Source organism: Bidens hawaiensis, unplaced genomic scaffold, assembly GCF_021521415.1.
Source record: "Bidens hawaiensis isolate Kalapana, Puna unplaced genomic scaffold, B.hawaiensis_p1.1 tig00001484_1, whole genome shotgun sequence".
Taxonomy (NCBI): Eukaryota; Viridiplantae; Streptophyta; class Magnoliopsida; order Asterales; family Asteraceae; genus Bidens; species Bidens hawaiensis.
The window spans coordinates 120,947-144,606 of record NW_027491084.1 but is presented as its reverse complement, the minus strand read 5'-3'; the positions used below and the strand labels follow the sequence as shown (position 1 = coordinate 144,606).

The 23,660-nt window shown below is 37.2% G+C and overlaps 2 protein-coding genes across 2 annotated transcripts; one reads left to right on the top strand and one right to left on the bottom strand.

Annotated features, from left to right (window-relative positions):
* The first annotated feature begins 11,117 nt into the window (after positions 1–11,117).
* LOC143580394 (uncharacterized) lies at positions 11,118–16,869 on the top strand. The gene is made up of 9 exons (XM_077063428.1): positions 11,118–11,252; positions 12,808–12,856; positions 13,142–13,230; positions 15,160–15,216; positions 15,323–15,385; positions 15,489–15,554; positions 15,870–15,956; positions 16,068–16,161; positions 16,266–16,869. The coding sequence occupies exons 1-9, from the start codon at positions 11,148–11,150 to the stop codon at positions 16,736–16,738; spliced, it is 1,083 nt and encodes a 360-aa protein (XP_076919543.1). The 5' UTR covers positions 11,118–11,147; the 3' UTR covers positions 16,739–16,869.
* A 5,352-nt stretch (positions 16,870–22,221) lies between these two features.
* Positions 22,222–23,459, bottom strand: LOC143580372 (uncharacterized). The gene is made up of 2 exons (XM_077063417.1): positions 23,273–23,459; positions 22,222–22,667 (listed from the first exon to the last, which is right to left on the bottom strand). Exons 1-2 carry the CDS (start codon positions 23,457–23,459, stop codon positions 22,222–22,224), a joined length of 633 nt encoding a protein of 210 aa, XP_076919532.1.
* Between the last annotated feature and the right edge of the window lie 201 nt (positions 23,460–23,660).

Genomic DNA, 23,660 nt, shown 5'->3' with positions numbered 1-23,660 from the left:
TAAATATAACGTAACTATTGTCTACCGGTTAGGGTATACCTGGTTTCGTCGGAATCGTTACATTCTCCCCTCGTTAAGAAATTTCGTCCTCGAAATTTTACACGCCCACTATCCCCTTCCGAGAGAAAGGTGGGGGTTTTTCCTTCAGAATTCACCCTCGCGTTACCAGGTATAATCTGGTCCTCGCTGTGAATTCCACTTAATCTTAATCAATAAAGCTTGGTGTGTCAAAACTGTTTAGTTTTCCCGTCTACTATCTCTACGGAATTATTTATGATATCAAGCATGTCTTCTATGAGTACCTCCATTACTGGTACTTTCGTTGCCTCATCTCCTAGGTACTTTTCAATCCGTATACATGGCAAAACATCATGTATAGTACTTAGCCCGTGGAGTACTTTAATTGATAAACTAAATGACCAATCATGGAGATAGTCTCATAAGGTCCAATATATTAAGGAGCTATTTTCGGTTTTGCCAAACCTTATATCACCACTCTAAGGTGATGCCTTAAAAATGCCTTGTCACCTCTTTTCAGTGACAATGGTTTCCTTTGAATGTTGGCATAAATCCTTTGCCAATCTCGCGCTGCTTTCAACTTATCTTAAATATTATAAATCCGATTGGTTGTTTCTCGAATCGATTCAAATCTTATGGCTTGATTGATGCCCATTTTCAATTTAACAAATTGGTGATAATTACTTCACCCATAGAAAGCTTCAAGCTCTCGATGCTTCCTTCCCCGCCTTCCAATAATGGAAGTAGGATGACTATTCGATCGGAGATAATTGAAAATGGTACTCCACAACGAGATACCATTTCACCATCATGAATTTGGGCGAGAATTCATTGTGGTAATCGTCATGGAGTGGGATGAAATGCGAGGATTGGTTAATCGATCCGCGATTACCCAAATTGCATCATGTCCTCAGGACGTCTTAGGGAGATGTGTCACAAAATCCATCGTGATTTGCTCCCACTTCCACTCGGGAATTTCCGGTTGTTGTAACATCCCCGTGGGTTTCTGGTGCTCCGCCTTAACCCTCGCACAAGTCGTACACTTACCGACATACGTTGCTATATCCTTTTTCATACCCGGCCACCAGTAGAACTCCTTCACATCCTTGTACATCTTATCCGATCCCGGATGTATGGAATATTTCGATCTATGCGCTTCGTCCATGATTAATTCACGAAGGTCATGGAGGGTCGGAATCCAAACCCGATTTTTGAAATAGAGATTTTCGTTCACAGCGCTGTTCGAAATTCTTCTCATTGCCGTAAAGTACCTCCTTTTCCAATTGTTCCTCTTTCAACGCCTCACGTTGAGCGACTCGAATCAGGTCCGAAAGGTTCGACTGGACTATCATCCCTAGCGCTCTCACTCGCAATGCCGATTTTTCCTACTCAAGGCATCGGCTACGACGTTAGCCTTGACTGGGTGATAACGGATGTCACAGTCATAATCGCTTAACAACTCGACCCATCTTCGTTGCCTCATATTCAGTTCTTTCTGATCGAATATGTGCTGCAAGCTTTTATGATCGGTGAAGATGGTGCACTTTGTACCGTAGAGATAATGTCTCCAGATTTTAAGTGCGAAGATAACCGCTCCCAGTTCTAAGTCATGAGTAGTGTAATTTTTCTCGTGTACTTTTAACTGTCGGGAAGCATAGGCTATAACCTTATTATTCTGCATCAACACGCATCCTAACCCTCTACGCGATGCGTCACAATACGCGACAAAACCATCGTCTCCATCGGGGAGACTTAAAATCGGCGCTTGGCACAATTTTTGCTTTAACGTTTGAAACGCCATTTCCTGCTCTTCTCCCCATTCATACCTTCGATCCTTTTGATTCAGGAGAGTTAAAGGTGGGCGATGCTGGAAAAGTTCTCAATAAATCGGCGATAATATCCAGCTAAGCCTAAGAATTGGCGGATTTCCTTTGGCGATTTAGGCGCTTGCCAATTCTTAATTGCTTCCACCTTACTCGGATCAACGTGTATTCCTTGGTGGTTTACAACGTGACCGAGGAATTGCACTTCTTGTAACCAGAAGTTACACTTGGGGAATTTTGCGTACAACTTCTCCTGATTCAGAAGCTCTAAAATTATTCTTAAGTGTTGTCCGTGCTCTTCTTTACTTTTCGAGTAGATCAAAATATCGCCAATAAACACGATGACGAATTTGTCGAGGTAGGGTTTACAGACTCGATTCATGAGGTCCAGGAACACTGCCGGCGCATTTGTTAGCCCGAAAGGCATAACTAAGAACTCGTAATGGCCGTAGCGAGTCCGAAACGCTGTTGTTGCAACGTCCTCCTCTTGGATTTTTCATTTGGTGATAACTATATCAAAGATCAATTTTCTAAAAATAAATCGCCCCTTGCAGTTGGTTAAACAGATCATTTACTTCGAAGAAGTGAATACCTATTCTTGATCGTCACTTTATTCAATTCTCCATAATCAATACATATCCTAACACTTCCGTCCTTCATTTCCCAAATAACACTGGTGCACCCTATGGTGACTAACTAGGTCGTATAAAACCTTATCCAATAATTCTTGCATTTCAGTTGGTGCAAGTCGGTAAGATACTTTGGCAATAGGATACGCTCCTGGTATTAGATCGATACGAATTTCAACTTGTCATGCTGGTGGTATTCCGGGCAGGTTTTTTTTTTTTTTTTTTTTTTTTTTTTTTTTTTTTGGAAAACTTCTGGATATTTACGTATCACCGGAACATTTTCTATATGTTTTCTTTTAAATCGTACACTTTTCTTTGTATCAAATCGCTTCATCGTCCGAAAGAGAGCTTCTAATCATCTTCTTTTCATATTTGATTTCAGCTTCATGTTGAGTTAGCCAATCCATGTTAATTATTACGTCAAAGCTTCTTAACTTTACTGGTCGTAGGTCAATAAGGAAAGGTTAATTGTTCAGAATAATAGGACAATTCCAAACAATTTAGTTAACCATTAGGGGTTTACCGTTAGCGATTCTACAGTATAGGGTTCTATAGTTTCACTAATCGGTATCTTTCCAAATGGTAGGAGGTTAACAGGAACTATCTTCTATCGGCGATCGTAAAAATATCACTGAAGCCTATTGATTTAAAACTACAACATACTTAATACCACCTTTGGATCATGACGTGCTTTATTCGAATTACTCACAAAAACACGGCTCCTTGCTTGATCAGAGGTTGATGCTTGTCATGAGGTTCGTCTTCCAACGACACCTTGGTTCAACTTTGGGCAATTTCTCTTGAAACGTTCTGTACTGCCACATTCATAGCAAGTACAACTGTTTGGCATAATCGGATTTCTTTGGATGGATTGTTATTGAAGCTGTTGGGTTCGGAGTGGTTGTACACGAATGGGTTGGGGTTGCCGGTTCACATGGCTTCAATTGGTTCTACAAATGGGGCATTACGTCCATCTTTACCACACCTGTGGCTTACTATCACTCGACATTCTTCTTCCTGCCGATAACCATATATTCCACATTTAGGGAAGGACCCTCCATGCGGTTCATGTTTTCACACCAGAACTAGTCTTAGTATAATTCTGGGTTGTAGGACATACCTACTTATTCAAAAGCCTATCTTGCACTATACCTTTATCATTTCTCTTCTTTAACACTCGACGTCTCACCTAACGTCCTTCCAGTCCGCTTCCCATAGAGTCAAATATATCAATGCTGGCTTGCGACACAACCCTTCCAAAGGTTGTATATTTTACAGGATTGACTATACTCCTTATCGATGGAGTTAGTCCCCAATATGGCGCTCACTTCGCTTAGTTTCAGGAGCAATTAGCCATGTTACCAGACATGACAATTCCTTCAAACGATTAGCGTGTTCTAAGTGATCAGCACACAACATTTCTATCTACCATAGCTCAGTTTCCAATCTCTGAACTTAATTACTCGAATAAAAGTGCTCTAGCACAAGAATTTTAAATTCTGACCATATCGTCTGAGTAAAAAATTTTCTAACTATAATTTTGTACCATCGTGTTCCATCACGATACAACATAATCTACCAACATATCTGTAGCATATTTCACTACACAGTGTTCTAGACTCTTACCAATATCCTTAGCCATTTCGATCTTTTCTATCCACTCGCTAATCTATTCCTCCCTTTACCATCAGCAAACTATTAATAATTTCCTTAACACAACCAACAAACATATCCTTCATACCGGATCTAATTTATTACGACTACTATTCATGTTTAGTTTATAACTAATACTTGTAGTCATAATAGTATTCGGTGGGACATTATCACTCTTAGTAACAACACTAAGAATTGAAATATTCATATTCACGTGATTGCTCGATCTATAATTCTGCGATCACATTTGCATCAACACTAGCAGTGATCTGTGATACGACATTCGGTATCATCATCTGCTATCTTTGAGCAATCAACTGAATCATATCAATCTTCATCATTGGAGTTACTCTTTTTATGTCATTCTGCCGTACCCATCCCGTACGCAGTAATCAATACTAATCTCACCGTATAACTCGTTACCAGCTCAATCATAACAGCAGGTACACATACACACCAAATATTATCATACATATTACACATACCAGTATCTAGTATATATGTCCCACAAATATAATAACATATGGACTTAACCTGACGTCGGTTAATGTTTAAATATGTTTCATAACCCTTGTCACCAACTGACATATAGATCTTTCTCAACAAAGATTAATGTTCAATATGCTTGATTTCAATATCCTTCTACATGTCAGCATAACCGATACATGCTCACCGTGAGCACCAAACGATTATGTACCACGGAGTTATAATATCCGTGTCTATTTGTATACCCGGCATACACGGTATACCACCTACGAAAGAACAACCAACTATGCTATAGTGATTCCAACACCTCTTTGTGTATGGGTAATCATTCTATTCGAGTATACATGGGTATAGGCACCTAGCGGATGTAAGGATAACATAGGGAGTTGCAAGGTTCAAGGTAATCGCGCAACCCATGTTGCCTTCAAATATTACCAATTACTATTATGGGAAACTCTATCACTTGCTCAGTCAATGTCCTCAGGCGTTCTAGGTTCGCTAAAATCGGTAACTCTCGATCTGGAGGTGGTATGTCTCATATGTTTGAGAGTGAGAAATACACATATATATTTCTATATATTATTTTTATCTGCTCATTTATTATCAATTTTTTTTTTATCTTAATGGAATAAGAATGGGTTCAGGTGCAGGTCCGTCCATACGTGAGGGTCGGCGGTTCGGGTGAACATATGGGGTTATTAAGATATACGGTACCGGTATTGGTAGGGTAAGGGATTTATTAATTTCGGTTGGGAGTGACGGTTACTAGATATTTCTGGTTAATGTCAAACGGGAGATCTAATTTGGTACTATCATAACTATGGCCCGATAAGTCAGACTTATCATCAACCGATGCTCTAGAAATTTCAGCATCCTCGGTACTTTTATTATTTCATCCCCCGGTTCCTTATCCGGGTCCTATTTTTCAATACATGTACCCACAAGATATGTACATATATATATATACACACATTAGCACGCATAAATAATATTATATACTTTACACATATGTTGCCATTTTTACCTATTAATGTACCCAGTGACTTCCCCTGAATTCCCTCGTGCAGACAAGTCTGTTATTATGTTCCGGACCATAATAACTCACTTGTCCATCCAAGTTCATCCAGATCTCGTCACTATATATTATTAGTTGATATTCAGATCCTATAATACTTGAGCTACTGGTTATATTTTAGGTATCTTTTAAAGACATCCTAATTCTTTATAACCAATGGCTCTGATACCAAGTTCTGTAACACCCCGTAACCGCAGCGGAAACGTAGACGGGATGCAACAGACACCTCTGATATCAACCACATTGTTTATAAAGAAAACTGAATACATTAATATACTTCAAATTACATTATCTCATATTTCATTACCGTCTAGGTGATACACACATCATACAATACGATACATAATTCTATTTAATATAATGTATCATAACATCTCGCACGCAAATCTTACACACATCAAGCACTTAGAACGTAAGCAATCACTTCATCTTAATCGTACCTGAAAAGCATGTGAGAAAACGGGTCAACTACGAATAGTTGGTGAGTTTCACAATTTGAGTAAACCATGATAAATCAATATCATAATATAATATTATCGATGTAATTATGCTGAGCCCACAAGTGAAACCTCTGACTATCCACACACAACCCCGTGGCATACTCCGCCCACGGGCCTGCCCCAAACCGCTATGCCTAACATTGCATAGCAAAAATATATAACAACAAAATAGACATGTGCAACTGGCTGGGAAACATCAGCAAATCCATGCCGGACCAGTTGGGTTTGTCAGACCAATAGAACTATTCACACTCTACCGGCTTTAGCTAATCACTCGTATTGCAGGGCCTTACAATGTTAGCAACTCAGACAATTACCATCTTAGTACATTTCCGTACGATTCCCGTACAATAAAACATATATAAATACACGCAAATCCATGCGTTCAGTATGTACTTAAACATTTCAATAACAACATGCTTTCCGCCTCGGGAAAATATTTAAAAACAATTCAGAAAAGGGGCTCGTGAAACTCACCTTAGCACATGCAAGCAGGTAACAACAGTCATTATTAGTTAACACGTCCAATCTGTAATATGATCCCTACGATCGTTATTATACAATTATTGTTTATATAATCTTTAACCGTGTTAACCGGTACATCTGGGGACACTGTTAACCCAGTACTGTACCCATTCCGGGGGCAATGTTAACCCAGAAACACTTCTCCGGACTCAGATTGTGATATCGTTTAGAGTTCAATAGTCAAAATTACTATTAGTTCGTTTTCCCCGTTTTGCGTGCCTAGCACGGTTATCCGTTTTACGTTTCAAAATGAGTTTGATCACACACGACCCGAAAATAGTTGTTGACTGATATTTTAATTAAAGTTGTGAAATTAGAGCTCGGTTTAGATGCCCCGATTGGTCGCGGGACCCGTTTCCGTCTTTAGTGCACCGGAAACTGTTAAATCGGATAAAATTATTCAAATCATCCGAATTATTTTTGGATGATTTATTTTTACTTGTTCAACTCAGTTATATGAAAATAGTTCATTTTTAGGGTTTTTATACACCAGTCAGCTCGTTTAGGCGAACTTTACCGGTTTACGCGTTTTAAGCCTTAAAAGTTTGTTTTTATTTTCTTTTTAGCACAAATAATTATCCGTTTAATCTCGGATCTTGAAATTTTGCACAAATCACTTTTTGACAGTGGGGAATTTTATAAAAATATTTCCAGAATTAATTTTTATATTTAAAGTTTATTTATCTATTTTTAAACACCATTTAAACACTAAATATGTCGTAAATACCAAACGACCTTAGAAAAATCCCAAATTTTTCCTGGATGACCCCTGCCATCCCCATAGTCCCCTGTAATTTTTCCAGAACCAGAATCTCTTTTTACATGCCATTTTCACTAAAACCGAGCTAGAAAACCCTAGAACTCGTTTAACCGAAAGACCTACTTAGACTTCTCCAACTGACCTAAAATTTTGTGTGTGACTTTTACATGTTATCAAAAGCTTATCTGGAATTTTCCAGAATTTATCATGATATTTAAGTATTTTTCACCATTTTTTAGCCAAAACCGAGCATTAAATTCACCAAATATTCATACTTTATCCAAAAATTACCAAATTTTCACAGAACTCATATTTTCATGTATCTAACACCTCTGTAAAATTTCGTGACCTAACTCTAAACGTACCACAATCTGTCCAAAACACTCATAACCGAACATAAACCGAATATACCTTTTGTTTTCCGCCACTACAAGCTACAAACCCGTCTTTCCGCCTTATCTACCACTAAGTGCAGAACCTACAACCAACATACCACAATACCAAGCAAGTTACACTCACCATCAAGCCTCTTACACTATAGTTTCGGTTATTGTTTCAAAACTAAAATTTAAACCGTAAAAATTCGTTTTTGGTTCGTTTAACTCCTTTCTTGGACCAAGATCCCTTGTATAACCCGTATACATCACTTGATCATGCAAGAATCGGTTTCCATCTCGGGTTTTCACCCTTTTTCACTTGAAACCTCATTTTCTTGCAAATAAACTCAAGAACAGAAGATGAACACGTAAATAACTCGATTTTTACCTCGGTTTTCTTGCGAAAATTCTGGATTTTTGAGTGATAATGTGGAAGGGAAGGAGGAGAATATGGAAATGTTTGTAAAAAAAAACAAAAGGGCTAGGGGTGTATACTCTTATTCCGATCGGACAAGGAGGGGAGGTGGGGTGGGACCCACTTCTCCATTTCTAGCCATTCATTCAGATTTTGGGAATCCGGATAATGTTTTGGATAATCTGGTTCAGTTCGTTTTTCGGTTAAATGTTTAATTTAGCTTAAAACGAGGCTAAAACGGTCGTTTTCGGCTTAAAAAATGAAATTTATATAAAACCGATTTAAAAACTTTAAAACTTAACCCATGACATTTATTAACTTAAAACATCATATTATTAATAATTGCGCATCTTTTTCGGCTTGATCTATCGTCTCTTGCTCGGTTTGGTATTGAAGGTTTCGTTTAATGTACCGACGTACCATTAACTCGAAAATTCTTTTTCTGTGCTTTAATTCACTTATCCCGAAGCTTTAATACTTCGTAAAGTCACTAAATATTATAGATATCGTCTATAATTGAACCCTCGATTCGTTCGGGTTTCAATAACTATCGATCGATTAATCGCATATTCAATACGATGAATTATATATTCACGTACAATCAATACAGTGAACCATGTATTCTCGTATAATTACTATGGTAATTCATGTACCCGACATTAAATATAACGTAACTATTGTCTACCGGTTAGGGTATACCTGGTTTCGTCGGAATCGTTACAATATATATTAAACATTATATCAGAAGTCTTGGCTTGGGGAAAGAATACGAAAAGTTAATTCATGTGTTTTAAAGGTCGAGTTCAATAAAGTTTTTGATTATATTAGTTGGAGATTTTTTGATTCGATCAAGGATCGAACGGGCTTTGGAGTCAAGTGACGTGGCTAGAGTCCGGTAGGGCTAGGCTTCGATCCTATTTAAAGGGTCATCAATACGTCTATAATTTATGTTAAGACTTTAAGAAGTTGTTCATATATTGAATAAATAAATTAAAAAAAAAACTATAATACATAAATCAGAAACAAAGCATTATACTATATATAAAAGGAAATCGAATATAGGTCCAATCAGTGCCTGCTATGTGGCAACCAATAAGTTCTTTTTTTAAATTTTTTTTTTTTCAAAATATGCTTTTGTATTTATTGAATTGAAACTAACAATAGTAACAAAAATGGAAGCTACTATGATGGTATTATTGTGTTGTTGTAAGCTGTAGGACCCGAGTTCGAATATGTTTTTTTGTTTTTTTTTAAATATAAATAGATTTTTGTATGTATAGATTTTATACTAAATTAAGCAATGGAAAAGTAACGTGGTATGGTTGTAAAGTTATTGTGATGTATTATGTTATATGTGTATTTGAACCTTTTAATCTGCGCAACTCGTCGAGGGCGACCTCTAGTTAAACCATATAGTAAGAATACCGTTAAGATAAACTGAAAATACAAAAAAAAAAAACACATGAGATAAGACATATATAATCGGCGGAGGCTTCGTGTTTAACGTGAGTTCCTTAAAACAAATTTAAAAGTCTCTCAGAGGATCCAACAACATAAACAGTTTGTATTTCCGGAGATGACTCTATCATCCGAAGGTTAACCATGAAGACGAAGATAAAAAGAAAAAAGAAAGATGAACAATTGCTAGAAATTGCTATATGTTTTGCGAAGGATTTTTGGTGTTTTAGGTGTATCTTGCAACTAATAATCTCCTAGTATTTATAAAATTAGAGTGAAACAGAGTTGATCATAAATGACCGATCAATGTCTATCCCCACGTCACGCATGTGTATGAGTTTAAGGTGCCTCGCACTCTTAAGGTCCCACAAGCGTTTTTTTTAAGGAAACAATATCCTTAAAATGCTCACCCCTTCACCTACGTGGGGCAACTTCCCACTTGTTTCTTAGTTTTTTTCTTCCAATTTTCGTAACTTTCACATGTTTATACATACGTCTTCGAGCATCGATATCTTGTTCATCTTAATTTCGATTTAAACGTGGTTTGATTCGTTGAAAAACTCACACTAATATACAATCGTAATGAAACAATTGATACTATTATTAACCGTAGTTTTACATATAAATAGTTATATCCAAAACTGGTGAAAAATAATCAAAGTGAAAAATTGAGAAAGTTACTAAAAAAAAACTTTTTACTTTTATGTATTATAATAATAACTGGCTTTAGAAACCCGTGTATTATACAAGATAAGTTAATGTATAAATTATAATGAATAATTTAATACAAATAAAAATAAAGATAATCAAGTCTCTTTATGTTATGTAAAAAAATGTATTACAAATATAGTCGCTTTATATCGTCAAATATATTTGAATTTTAAATCGAGAACGGGTTGTTCTTCCATCGATATACAATAATGAGGCAATGCTACTGGAAGCAACATTTAAAACAATAAGGACTTTAAATCTGAAAGATGTAGTTAAAGTATTTCACAAAAATGTTTTACATTCCATACCCAGCCATAGACAAAAGAAACCCACCAGATTTTTTTTAAACAGCTTTCATGATGTCCTTATAAATACATTGATGTTCAATTATCACGATAGTCTTATATTAAATATAAAAAATGAAAAATTTGTCTATGATTTTTAAGGCTTATTAAACATTGAATATTTGTAAAAAAAGTAACAAAAAAATTATTATAGTTTTCTTTAATACGAAGATGTCTCAAAAATTGAATGTTAGTTACTTTTTAAACATAAACTCTTTTATATACATTTTAATTTTAAAAAAAATTATTTTTATGACACGTAATTATTATATTAATATTTTTTTTTATATTAAGTATGTTTATAAAAATTGGGATTTTGATTTGGATTGTTTGAAAAGTAGCGCTAGGGTTTTAGAAATAGTCGAAGAGGAGGATGACGACTCGAATAGCTCCGGGCGTGGGAGCAAATCTCCTAGGTCAACACTCGGCCGAGCGGAACCAAGACGCCACCGCTTACGTCGGCAATCTCGATCCTCAGGTATTATTATTATTATTATTATTATTATTATTTACCATCCATATTTTAATATTATTAATTCATTCATTGTATTTGTATTTCGTTGCTAAGTTGAATAACCCTAGTTTACGAGCCAATTAACAAACTTATTAGACTTGCTCTGATAGGACTACACTCTGCCTGACTAATTTCGGCTTCGGTTTCATACTTGATCCACTTTTTGCTTGTTTACTATATTATTTTAATCAGGCCTTTACTTTCATTAGATAGACATTTGTACCTATGCTGTCAAACGCCCCTCAGGCGCGAGCCTAGGCGGCGATTCTGCTGAGATTCTCGGCAAACTGGTCTGAAACTAGCCCTAAATAAGTCTACAACATGTCTAAAACCCCAAAAAGTTGTACGTTTATGCTATGCGCCTTGCTTATCTCATGCCCTTACTTTTTAAGTGTCTTTGCGCTTTGGCCCAAGGCTCACCCTTTATACCTTGCGCCTTTGACAGCTATGATTTGTACATTATTTCATTAGGTGATATGTGTATGTAAATATGTTACAAGCAGGCTGCATTTTGCATAAAATAGGTATTGAGAAATAATTGATGAGTATGTGATATACACTTGCAACATTTGGGGATAGTTTTGTAACAAGTACTAAGTTTGATCTTTAGAGGTGAGCTTATATATCTTTTTAAACAAATGGATTACTAATTTACTTGTAATCTTCTATATAAAATTGGATGGGCTTTACATCACAATTACGTGTTTCTTTTGCGGGGTTGTTTTATAACTAGTTTTTCTACCCGGCGCGTTGTGTTGAAACACGGGCGCTGGTAAAACCCGAGTGTTACAACGATGAGTCAACACGAATTTGGTTAGTATCGGCTGCGTTCGTTACGATATAGATACCATTGGTAAAATTTGAGCGTTAAAACCCAAAAAATTAATTTGTCAAATTAACATATAAAACATTAAAATATAAGAAAACAAGATATTTAAGACGATGTTTATTTGGTTGGCAAACCCGGGCGGTGGTAAAACCCAAGCGTTGTGATCCCGAGCATTGAGGCGATAACTTGACACGAATTTGGTCGGTTTTGATTACGTACGTTACGGTACCGGAACTAAAAAACGAAAAAAATATAAAAATTGAGGTGGAACAATGAACAATTTTTTTTTTAATTTATATTGGGGGGTGGGGGGGGGGTGGGGGTTGTCAGTTGGTAAACTTGTGCATTGGTAAAACCCGAGCGTTGTCGGTCATGAACTTTAAATAACACCGCGAGTTTGCACGAACTTGGTCGGTTTCTTTTAGGCTTGTTATGGTACCGAAACTAAAATAAAAAAAAATTGACGTTTGTTCGGTTTCCATTACGTTTATTATGGTAACTGAACTGCTTATTATGGTAACTGAACTGTAAAAAAATAAAACTCATCGATCAGACGGTGCTGCCAAGTGGCCCAATAGGCTACTTGCGGAACCAAAGTTCTTATTTATATATAGTAATAATTTATTATTTTTTTTGTGTATTTTTGTTAGTTGAGGCAGAGCTGATGCTATTTTATTTCTTTCTTTTCAGGCAAGTGAAGAGTTACTTTGGGAGTTGTTTGTTCAAGCTGGCCCTGTTGGTAAGTTTTTAACATTTGTTATGTGAACAACATTTTGAGCAGAATACAGGAACAGTAATCAGTTTTATAAAATTGTGATACACTAACTCATACGGACCAATCTGATCCACGTTGTTTAGCAAGGGCCTAAACAAAACATGAATAACTTTACTCATGAATCATCATCACTAGTCTTATTTTTGTACTTGACAATGTGATTTACATTGTTGGAATAACATTCACAATTGTACTTTGAAACATGTATTTCTGAATAGTTTGTACTGACTTGTGCAATTTCTTTTTCAGTTAATGTGTATGTTCCGAAAGATAGAGTCACTAATCTCCACCAAGGGTATGGCTTTGTCGAGTTCCGAAGTGAAGAAGATGCAGACTATGTAAGTATTACTTGTTGCTGTGATTTTTTTTCAATTATTAATGTCTAATGAGAAATCATAAACTGTGAGTAGTTTCCGGGGTCTCTGGGAGACTAACTGAGGTAATACAGACTCTGTAACAGTAGAACTAATGCCTAATGTGTAGGGTGTGCTGTGTTTATCTTTATACTTACTAGTAGTCTGATAGAATTTTACAACAAGACTAGAGCATGATGCAAACGTTGAAACAAAAACACAAATAATATTATTAGCTGTTTTAGCCAGTTCTACATATCTAAATTGTTGAGAACTTGAGATGTCTGAAGTTTTGAGTATACAAATGGAAGTAGTTCTTTTAGATTTTGGCCAATGCTTGGAAAATGGGACTGGACATTGTACCGATCATCTTAAATTCTTAATGGTTCACTAGTTGTCTGGTTCATACCGGTTTGGTTGGACTATCTTAATAACTGTATAAAATTAAAACTATCTTAAAATTATTAAATATATAAAAAATACAACCTAGACATTTAGGTAGCATTTGGTAGGCAGGAATGAGAGATGGAATGGAATGAGTCATTGCGAGAGAATGAAAAATTGAATGTTTGGTTGGTCAATGGAATGGAATCAACGATTACACAAGGAATCCCATTCCATTCCTTCCCACCCCCTTTTTTTTTTCATTCCATTCCTCTTCTACCTTACTCTCTAGATAACACCACCTGACAACCACTGCCACCACCACCTGACCACCACCAACGCCGCCACCTCCTGACCACCACGGCCGCCACCACCACCTGACCACCACCGCCGCCACCACCACCGCCATACCACCGCCGCCACCACCACCGCCATACCACCACCGCCACCGTCACTGTCGCTGCCTGACCTCCACCGCCTCCTCCGCCACCACCTGACTACCATCGCCTTCGTCACCACCACCACCGTCACCGCCACACCACCACCACCGCCACCACCTGACCACCATCGCTGTCGCCACCACCTGACCACTACCACTGTCGCCGCCTCCACCAATGTCCCAATGTCACCGTGATATCACCCACCGCCACCATTACAATTGCTGCCTGACCACCACCATCACCGCCGCCACCACCACCGTCGTCGGTGCCACCATCGGCATTGCAATTTTTATCATTTCTATTTCATTTATTCGTTTTTTTATTGTTTTTTATTTTTTTTGCTACCAAACAACATAAAATAATAATTCATTTCATTCCTATAGGTCAACTAAACATGACAAAGGAACGGTAATGAGTCATTTCATTCCGTTGTCCTTCCATTCCTTCTTCGATTCCATTCCTCCTTCATTCCATTACGTTCAACCAAACATACCTTTACCTGTTATCTTGAATTTTTTTGGTACATGTGTACAACCTGTAATTTCAGAGGAATCAAACTCCGTATATGGCTTACGTACGGATATCTATTATAAATATCTACATATCATAAATTAGTTTTCGTTTATTAAATTATACAACCAACAATTTGAACAGATTAACAAAAAAGTTTACTTTGGCTATTGTAATGGAACATGCAGGTTACCTCAAATGTGAGGTTACAATTTACAATATTTATGTAACCTAATACCTCTTGGTAAAATAACTACTTCCATTTGTACACTTAATTTTTATAGATCTCAACGATATAAATATCCAGATCTAGCTAGATCAGCTGTGGAAATTCTTTGTGCTCGAGTTTCAATAGTGGCATCTGAATTCACTATTAGTGTTGGTGGTGGACTTTCAGACTTTTTGCATGTTAATAAAGTTTTCCAAACTTAATTGGCTTTCTTTTCAATATTATTTAAATGCACGCTGCATAAAAACTTTTTACAAATGTAAGTTTGATTGCTTCAATAGGCTTGTGAGTTTTGGTGTACTTTTGCTTTGAGTTACAAGTGTTGACATTTGTGTCTGATGTTGCATGCAGGCAATTAAAGTTCTCAACATGATCAAGCTATATGGGAAGCCAATACGAGTGAACAAGGTATTGTTTTCAATTTTTTTAAAATACTTTCCCTTATATTTGTCATAGGTGCAAAACACTATATGAATTTGATTTTTGCTTTATTTTGTTTTGCATTGCATTGCAGGCATCACAAGATAAGAAGAGCTTGGATGTAGGAGCAAACCTTTTTGTTGGAAACCTGGATCCTGTAAGATTCCTTTTAATACACATGAATTTCATTAATCTTTTCTGACATGAATTATGTTGACTTGTATTAAATATTAATCACTACTTGTCACAATATTTTGCAGGATGTGGACGAGAAACTGCTCTATGATACTTTCAGTGCCTTCGGAGTTATCGTGACGAACCCCAAGGTAACTTTTTTCGTTTTCATTATTGTTTGTGATACTTGTATTGTTTCTGGTCATTGTTGGGTTGTTGCTTTAAAGGTTTATTATCACCATATAAATATCAGTATTGTCACAAACTCACAATAACATATTAGACTATGGGAATCCATGTGTAAGTTAATAGTAATACATATTGTTTTAAATAATTAAACCAGCTACAATAATCACTTTTTAAATTTTAAATAATCAAGTTTTTAGCAGTAATATTCGATTACTAGAGTAGCACTAGGAATACTAGTTTACAAGATCACTATGATGTCAACTTATTATTTGCTTCAGATAATGAGAGATCCCGAAACAGGAAATTCCCGTGGATTTGGATTCATTAGCTATGACTCTTTTGAGGCTTCAGATGCAGCTATAGAGGTATGCCTTTTTCTTACGTGTTATTATAAATGTTTTCTTGACCTCACGATGATATATAAACTAATATTGTTAGTTTCCTAACGATAAAATTCTTGGTTATTAATTGTGTAGTCGATGAACGGACAGTATCTATGTAATCGCCAGATAACCGTGTCGTATGCTTACAAGAAAGACACAAAGGGAGAACGTCATGGCACCCCTGCAGGTTAGCCTTTTTACCTCATTTAACAAATTAAATCATCACTTAAATAATGATTTACTTATAACACTTGGTTTAAATGGTGATTTTACATTTTTATGCCTATGTAGAGAGGACCCTGGCAAGCGCCAACCCGGGCACTCAGAAAAGTAGGCCCCACACATTATTTGCAAGCGGCCCTCCTACACTTCCCAAGGTCGGTCAACTAAACGGTAATCCACTTCCTCCACGGCCTTTCGCTAACGGTGCAGTCCCACAAACTCAAGCTATTTCATCGATCCCTCCACCTCCACAACACGCCCAGATGTACCCGCCAATGCAAATGTCGGTGCCACCGCCACAATGGCAGCAGATGGGCCAGCCTCAGGGCATGCAGCCACAGCATCTCCAGCAGTTCAGGCCACCACCACCTCCATCTTCAAACATGCCTCAGATGATGAACCGACCGCCTCCACCGCCAGCCGGTATGGCTGGTCAGCATGTGTGGAGGGCTCCTCCGCCCCCGCAGCAGATGCCTGGCGGTCAAGGTCACCCTTCTATGATGTCCATGCCACCACCACAGCCGCCTCCCCCGTCAGGTTGAAGCTTATCTTTGTTTCTTGTCGGACTTGTAGACAGGAAAACCGGTGTAAGAACATGGTTGAGGAATACGTTGTTTTTACTTGGTGTCATGTTATTTTAATGATGAAACTTGTAAGGTTTTAGAAGCTTATTTGTTTGGTTAATTATTGTGAACTAATATTATAAAGTACTTAAGAGCTTAACATTTCATTATTCTTTTTCTATTTACATAATTTAACTAAAAAAATACATTTTTCTCTAAAAAATTTGTTAAAAAACCTCAAACATCACATTCTTATTCTCGATCTTTATCGTAACACTTATTTTATATTTTATTATTGTTTTCTTTTTGTCATACACTCCAATAATGATTTCTTGGGCTCATCATGATTGGAGTGTATAACAAAAAGAAAATAATAATAAATAAGTGTTACGATGAAGATAGAGATGGAGAATGTGATGTTTGAGGTTTTTTAAAATTTCTAACAAATTTTTAGAGAAGGGGCAATTTTATAGAATAATAACCAAGTTTCAAACGTGTTCTATTCAGGTCACTCAACTTTTAGGATTTTTTCTTTTTTTTTGTTTCATATAGGAAATCTTTTTATCTTTTTTTTATGTTGACGTTGAGTGGCGACATTGATTTTGTTGTTTATTTTTAAATTTTAATATAATTAACGTTTTTTTAAATTATTTAAATTTAACTACATATATTGCAAATTCCGATTCCCACATCTTATCTTCCATTTCTTTCTTGACGCACAAAAAAATCGGTGAGACTTGATTTGAAGATTTAGTGACCCGGTTTGGAGAAAAATTGCATGAGTGACCTAATTGGAACACTTTTGAAACTTGGTTACTATTCTATGAGATATTCCCGCCCAAGAAACTATTTGTAAAAGTAATTATATTATGAGCTGGTGGGTGATTTGAAAGAACATGAATGAAGTTGGAGCTAATTTACGATTATATTATACATTTTTCATTTTCTTGAATAGTTATTAGAAGCAAAAAGATTAAAGTCTCATGGACTAAGTGACTTCAAAACTCACTTCTTTTCATGAAAAGCTGGAACCCATGAACCTGGAAACTATGAGGCGTTTACGTACGTACAGGAACCAGAGTTTACAAGATCGGCTGAGGTACAAGAGATTGATTGGCCATCTTGCCAATGTCGATTACGAAGCCCCACCTAATGATTGCTGGGCTCACAAAAATTCCGATTCGTAGCGTGAAGGTGGTATGGTGGTACAGGTGGTGGTGATGATGGTGGTAATGATGGTGGTTAGGGTCTTAGTGCTGATTTGTCTTATGTTGAGAAACGTACGCGTAAGGGAAAGGAGCTTATGGTTGAGAAGGCTGATAAATCGAAAAAGTAGAGGGTTAGACGTGGTTCGGATATTGATATTCCAAGCCAACCGGCTATGCCTACTGTGAGACTGTCTACACCTGTATCTGTTCCTGTTTCTATTGCTCCTGTGATTCCACGTTCTCTGACACCGGTTCCTATGCCTACATCTCCGGTGCCTCATACTATGACATTGATGACGATTGCAATGTCTGATCCTCAGTTTGGAGATATTCTACAGACTGTACTTGCACAGATGCCAAGTCCACAGCCGCAAGCTACTACTCCTGCAAGTCCTACTATGTTGCCGAGACCTGAGCACTTGTTTATGTCATTCAATCGTCCTCAGGGTCCGATGCAACCAGTACATCCAAACTTCTACCACATGTCTCCCAATGCACAATTGTTTGATCTGCTGAACTTGATCCATCTGCAGCAAACACAGATGCAAGCAGATCGTTTATTTCAAGAACAGATGCGGGCTGAGCAGTGGACTATGTATAGACATATTCAGTTCATTCAGAAGGAAACCGGGAGTTGAAAGCCCTGGTTGCTGCTCAGGGGGAGAGACTAGACAAGCAGGATGAGATCATTCTACAGTTAACATGTAAAGAAGATGAACTGAAGAAGTTGAAGAATGATGATCAGGATCCTGAAGGTGGTGGAGTTGGTGGTGACCAGCAATAATACAGCTGGAACGAGTGGTGGTGGCTGTAGTGGCGGGAATAATTTGTAGATTATTCCTTATAAGGATTATACGAGAGCCAAGCCGATCGATACGATAACGGCTAATATGATTATATTTGTGGGTATGGATGGCGTTGTGCGTAGTATGGTGAATGCCGATGAGATCGAAGAGGGTGAATTTGTTGATCATTCTTTGACTAAAGATCAAATCGCTCTGCTTCTGGATCTGAATGAAGATGAGGTTGAGGAATTAGGTAAATCTGTGGATGTGGACATTGAGTTTGAGGAAAGTGATAATCCTGGCATTCCACGTGGGAATGTGCCAGAGTATGACGAGGTGGAAGTGGGAGACGTTACTGCTGAGGAGTATCTCGACATGTATACTTCGAATAACTCTGATTCGGGTATTCCATTCTTTACTACCGAGCATTTTGAAGCAGCAGAGGAATGTCTGAGACAAGAAAGAGACAAGTGGGACAAAGAAGCTGAGACCAGTCACTTGTCTGCAAAAGAAAAGAAGCGGAAACGTGCTTTAGATGGTATGTTTGAGCATAACGTCAAGCGGATGAAGAAAATGATCGAGACACTTCGATGCAACGAGTAAGAAGAAGTTAGACAAGCGAAGGTCCGAGCATCTGCATACTAGATGAAAAAGTACAAGAGTCCGAAGAACGTGAAAGGTGATATGGTGGCTGGCAATACGACTCAGAACTTAAGGTATACATGATCAAGTGGGAACACGGCTTGTATTATTTTAAACATATACGTGACGTCTTGACAATGCCACGATATGATGTGAGAACCTTGGCCAACCGACCATTCGTGAATTGGGGAAATGACCAGTGGGCCTTGTGGTTCTATGATCATCTCCTACATGAAACCCGTTACGGTTTCAAGTTCTTCAAGCCACAGGTGCCGAATCACAAGTACATTGATGAGATAGATCCTTGCACCGGCTGGAGAAAAATGATATTGCAGGTGGAGCTGCCAAAGACGATGTAGAGGGCACCGATGAAGACATTCCCTCAGAGTCTGTTCACGTCGTTCAACCCGTGGTACTACGACAATCGAACGGGTGAAGCGGTAATCGTATTAGGATCTGGATTGAACACACAGTTCATTCGGGTTATTGACCCCATGTGGCTCGTTAACTTATCAGAGTCTGATAACGATGCTTTATTTCACAGCCAGATCCGATTTGCTAACGTAAGCGACTATGATCTTGCGATGCAATTTCAACGAGTGGTTCGTGTTTGCTACGCGTTCAAGATCCATAGCTGCAATGATTGGACAACGAAGATGTTCAAGAAGTAAAGTATGAAGAGCTCGAGACGAGGGGGAGTTTGTTGATACATCATTCGAGCGTCTCGATCTTTATATTATTATTATTATATTATGTTTTAATGTAAAGGGCATTTTGGTAAATGTATTATTCTGCCCATTCGCCTTAATTGTAAGGCACATTCGTTACCTAGTAACGAATGTGTCACATTCGTCTAAATATAAGTGTCATTCGTTAACCCAGCTTAAGGAATGAGACAAATGAATGTAGGATATTCGTATTTGTAATGCATAACGAATGAGTATGCTCATTCGTAGTCTTTAATGTAACGAATGACACATTCGTTAAGTGTTAACTTAACGAATGTGATCATCCCTATATATAACTGTAAGATATTCTTAATGTAATAACAGTTCCATTAATCGTATTTGCATCTCGTTACTCTGTCCAATTTCCTCCAGAACACACACACTTCACACATACTAAAGTAATCAACATCATAACAGTATAATCATAAATCCGAACATCATGATGTCATCAATGATCTAGATCCGGCTCTAGTAAACGTATTTGCAATTTTTTTTCTCTAAGTGCGATTATAGGCTGTGTTTTCGGTCACATAAATCAAATATCGTGGCAATTGGTCACATTTGGCCACATATTTTCCTCGTCAGGCTAGTAAATGTCACATTTATTTCTAAAAGTGTGGCTGAATGTTTCATATTGTTAAAAGCATTCGTAACGTATTTTTCTTTAGGTGTGGAAAAATGCCATGAACTGCTAGACAGTAGCCACGTGTCGAAATGCAAAATTTGACCTTTAGCCACGCTTTTAAGCAAAAGTGTAGCCAGGCATTTTTTTTTGAAAAAGCGTAGTCGTAGCCCATTTTTAACACAGTGTAAAATTTTAAAGGATCGTAAAAAATATACCGGCTACGTCGATGAAGTGTCGTCGGGACAAGTTCTTTAGCACCTATTAAAAGTCAAGTTAACTACACCTACCTTGAGTTTATATTAACTTCTATGGACAATTTGAGGTTAAAGATATTAAATAAAATGATGAAAACTAAAACCGAGATGTTCACGAAGGTGGAGGCGTGTCAGGTGGAGGCAGACAACGGTGTCGTCAGTGGAGGCAGGGAATCAGCGAGGAGGCGGCTCACCGTGGTCGACAGGCGATGGTGGAGGCAAACAGCGTTGGTGAAGGAGGTGAATCGGTGGAGAGACGACGTCGAGGTAGTTGTCTTTGGAGCTGAAGGGAGGGACAGTTGTGGTGTATTGTGTTGTGTAAAGAATAAAAGGGGGGGAACACCGGTATGTATAATCAGGGTTAAAGCCTTATCCCGACAACATGTCGTCAGTGTATTATATGGTGGGAATATGTGACACTGTTTTATGTTTTAACATGTAATAAAAATAACTAAATATAAAAGTTAACTTTGCCGACGATATGTGTTTGGCATAAAGAACAATATTAAATAATATTTTATTATGCTAATAAAAGAAAATTGAAAATACAAAAATAGGGTATACTGATTCGGGATAGATTTTTCATTTTAAATTACTTTTTGTATACACTGACGCTAACTTTCTTGCTAACCTTATTCCAACTACATTTTATTGTTATAGGGTTGAAAAAAAATTGTATTTTTTTTAAACCTAATTCCAACAATGTGTTGTTGGTATAGGGTTCTAATTCAGCTGGCATACGTCATCGGTATAGAGCCCATCGGGTTAGAGTAAATTTCTTGTAGTGTGCACAGTGGCAGAGCCACGAATTTCTTCTTAGGGGTTCGGGATTTTCGGTATTCGATTTTTTTCCGGCCTCAAGTTTTTGGGCCTAAATGAGTCGCGTCGGATTGGATCGGTCATACAGTCAAACAAATAAAATATAATATCACCATCATAACAAAAGTACACCGTCAATATTCAATAAAATACAAAGTCATATTAAATAGAAAAGATATTACATATTATAATTGTTCCCTATGCGTTTTCATGTTTTGAAAACGCTTCATAGCATCTCAATCGCAACTTTCAAAGAAAGAGCTCTTTTTCAATATAACAAATGCAAGCATCATTCATATAACCGTCACCCGTCTGACTGTGCAAATCTGTCTTCACATGCTTCATTGAAGAAAAACATCTCTCAACACTTGCCGTTGCAACCGGCAGAACTAATGCTAGTTTCAACAAATGATACGGATATCCAAGATGTTTCTTTGTTTCAACCATTTTTTTGCAAGAGTAGATATACCATTCATGTTGAAAAACCTTTTATCCTCTCTTATATTAGCAATGTATATGCGGAGCTCGTGCTTAAGATTTTCTCTTTGTTCATAGCTAAAATCATTCTGATACATCTTCGCTAACCTTAACATATTGTCTTCATTAAATGCACTAAAGTTGCCATCCGGGCTCAAACTACCCATACACATAAGCAATTCAGTGGTTACCTCGTTAAAACGATTGCCAAGATCTTGAATTTGCATATCTAACACCGTGTTGAAATTCTCAAACTCATAATAATGACAATTGGCGATGCCCATTTTTTTTCTTTTACATTTTGGATCAACATATTGATCCAAAATGTCGAGCACTTCAATTTCATTTTCTTCACAAAAAGATGTTACCTCTTTCAAAAGTGAATCAAATCCATTAAGTCTATATGCTTGTAGTTCTTACTTAGTTGCTTTAATGATCTCCATTGCATTAACTATATCTTGATCCTTTTTTTGAAGACTTTGAGACAAATTATTAGTAATCCCCAATACATACTTCAGCAAGTGTAAATAATATGCAATATGTCTTCATGTATTTCCAAATTCCATTTGCTTGTCTTTGCTTCACATTAGTGTCACCGTGGTTTCTAATATACTTCAATAATCGACGGATACAATTGAAGCAAACGGGTTAGTGTTTTATGATGAGAGCTCCCACGTGTATCTCTGGCTCTTGCAAGGGAAAGCTCTTGATTTAAACCACTCCCGGTTTCAACTTCTTCACGACCAATAGCTTCTTACAATTTTTCTTTTTGACTTTCCAGAATCATATCTATTCGTATGCAAGATGCACAAACCACATTTGTCAAAGTCGACACCTCTTCAAAAAATCTCCAAATTTCATTATGTTTATTTGCAAGACCCACAACAACTAGTTGAAGTTGGTGAGCAAAACAATGTACAACATAAGAAGAAGAATTTTCTTTCAAAATCAAACCTTTTAAACCATTAAACTCACCTGCCATATTGCCTGCACCGTCATATCCTTGACCTCTAACCTTAGTTAAACTCAAATTATATCGAGCAAATAATTCATCAATAGCATGTTTAAGAGATAAGGCCGTAGTATCCTTGACATGAACTAAACCAATAAACCGTTTTTTAACAAGTCCCAATTTATCCACATATCTCAACACCAAAGCCATTTGTTCCTCCTTAGAAACATCCCTAGACTCGTCAACTAATATAGAAAATACATCGTCACCAAGTTCTTCAAAAATCTGTTTTAGTACTTACTGAGCATAAGAATTAATAACCTCTTTTTGAATTTGTGGAGACGTCATTTGGCTATTCTTTGGGGCATTTTGTAATATAACTTTACCAATTGATTTGTTGATCTCACCCAA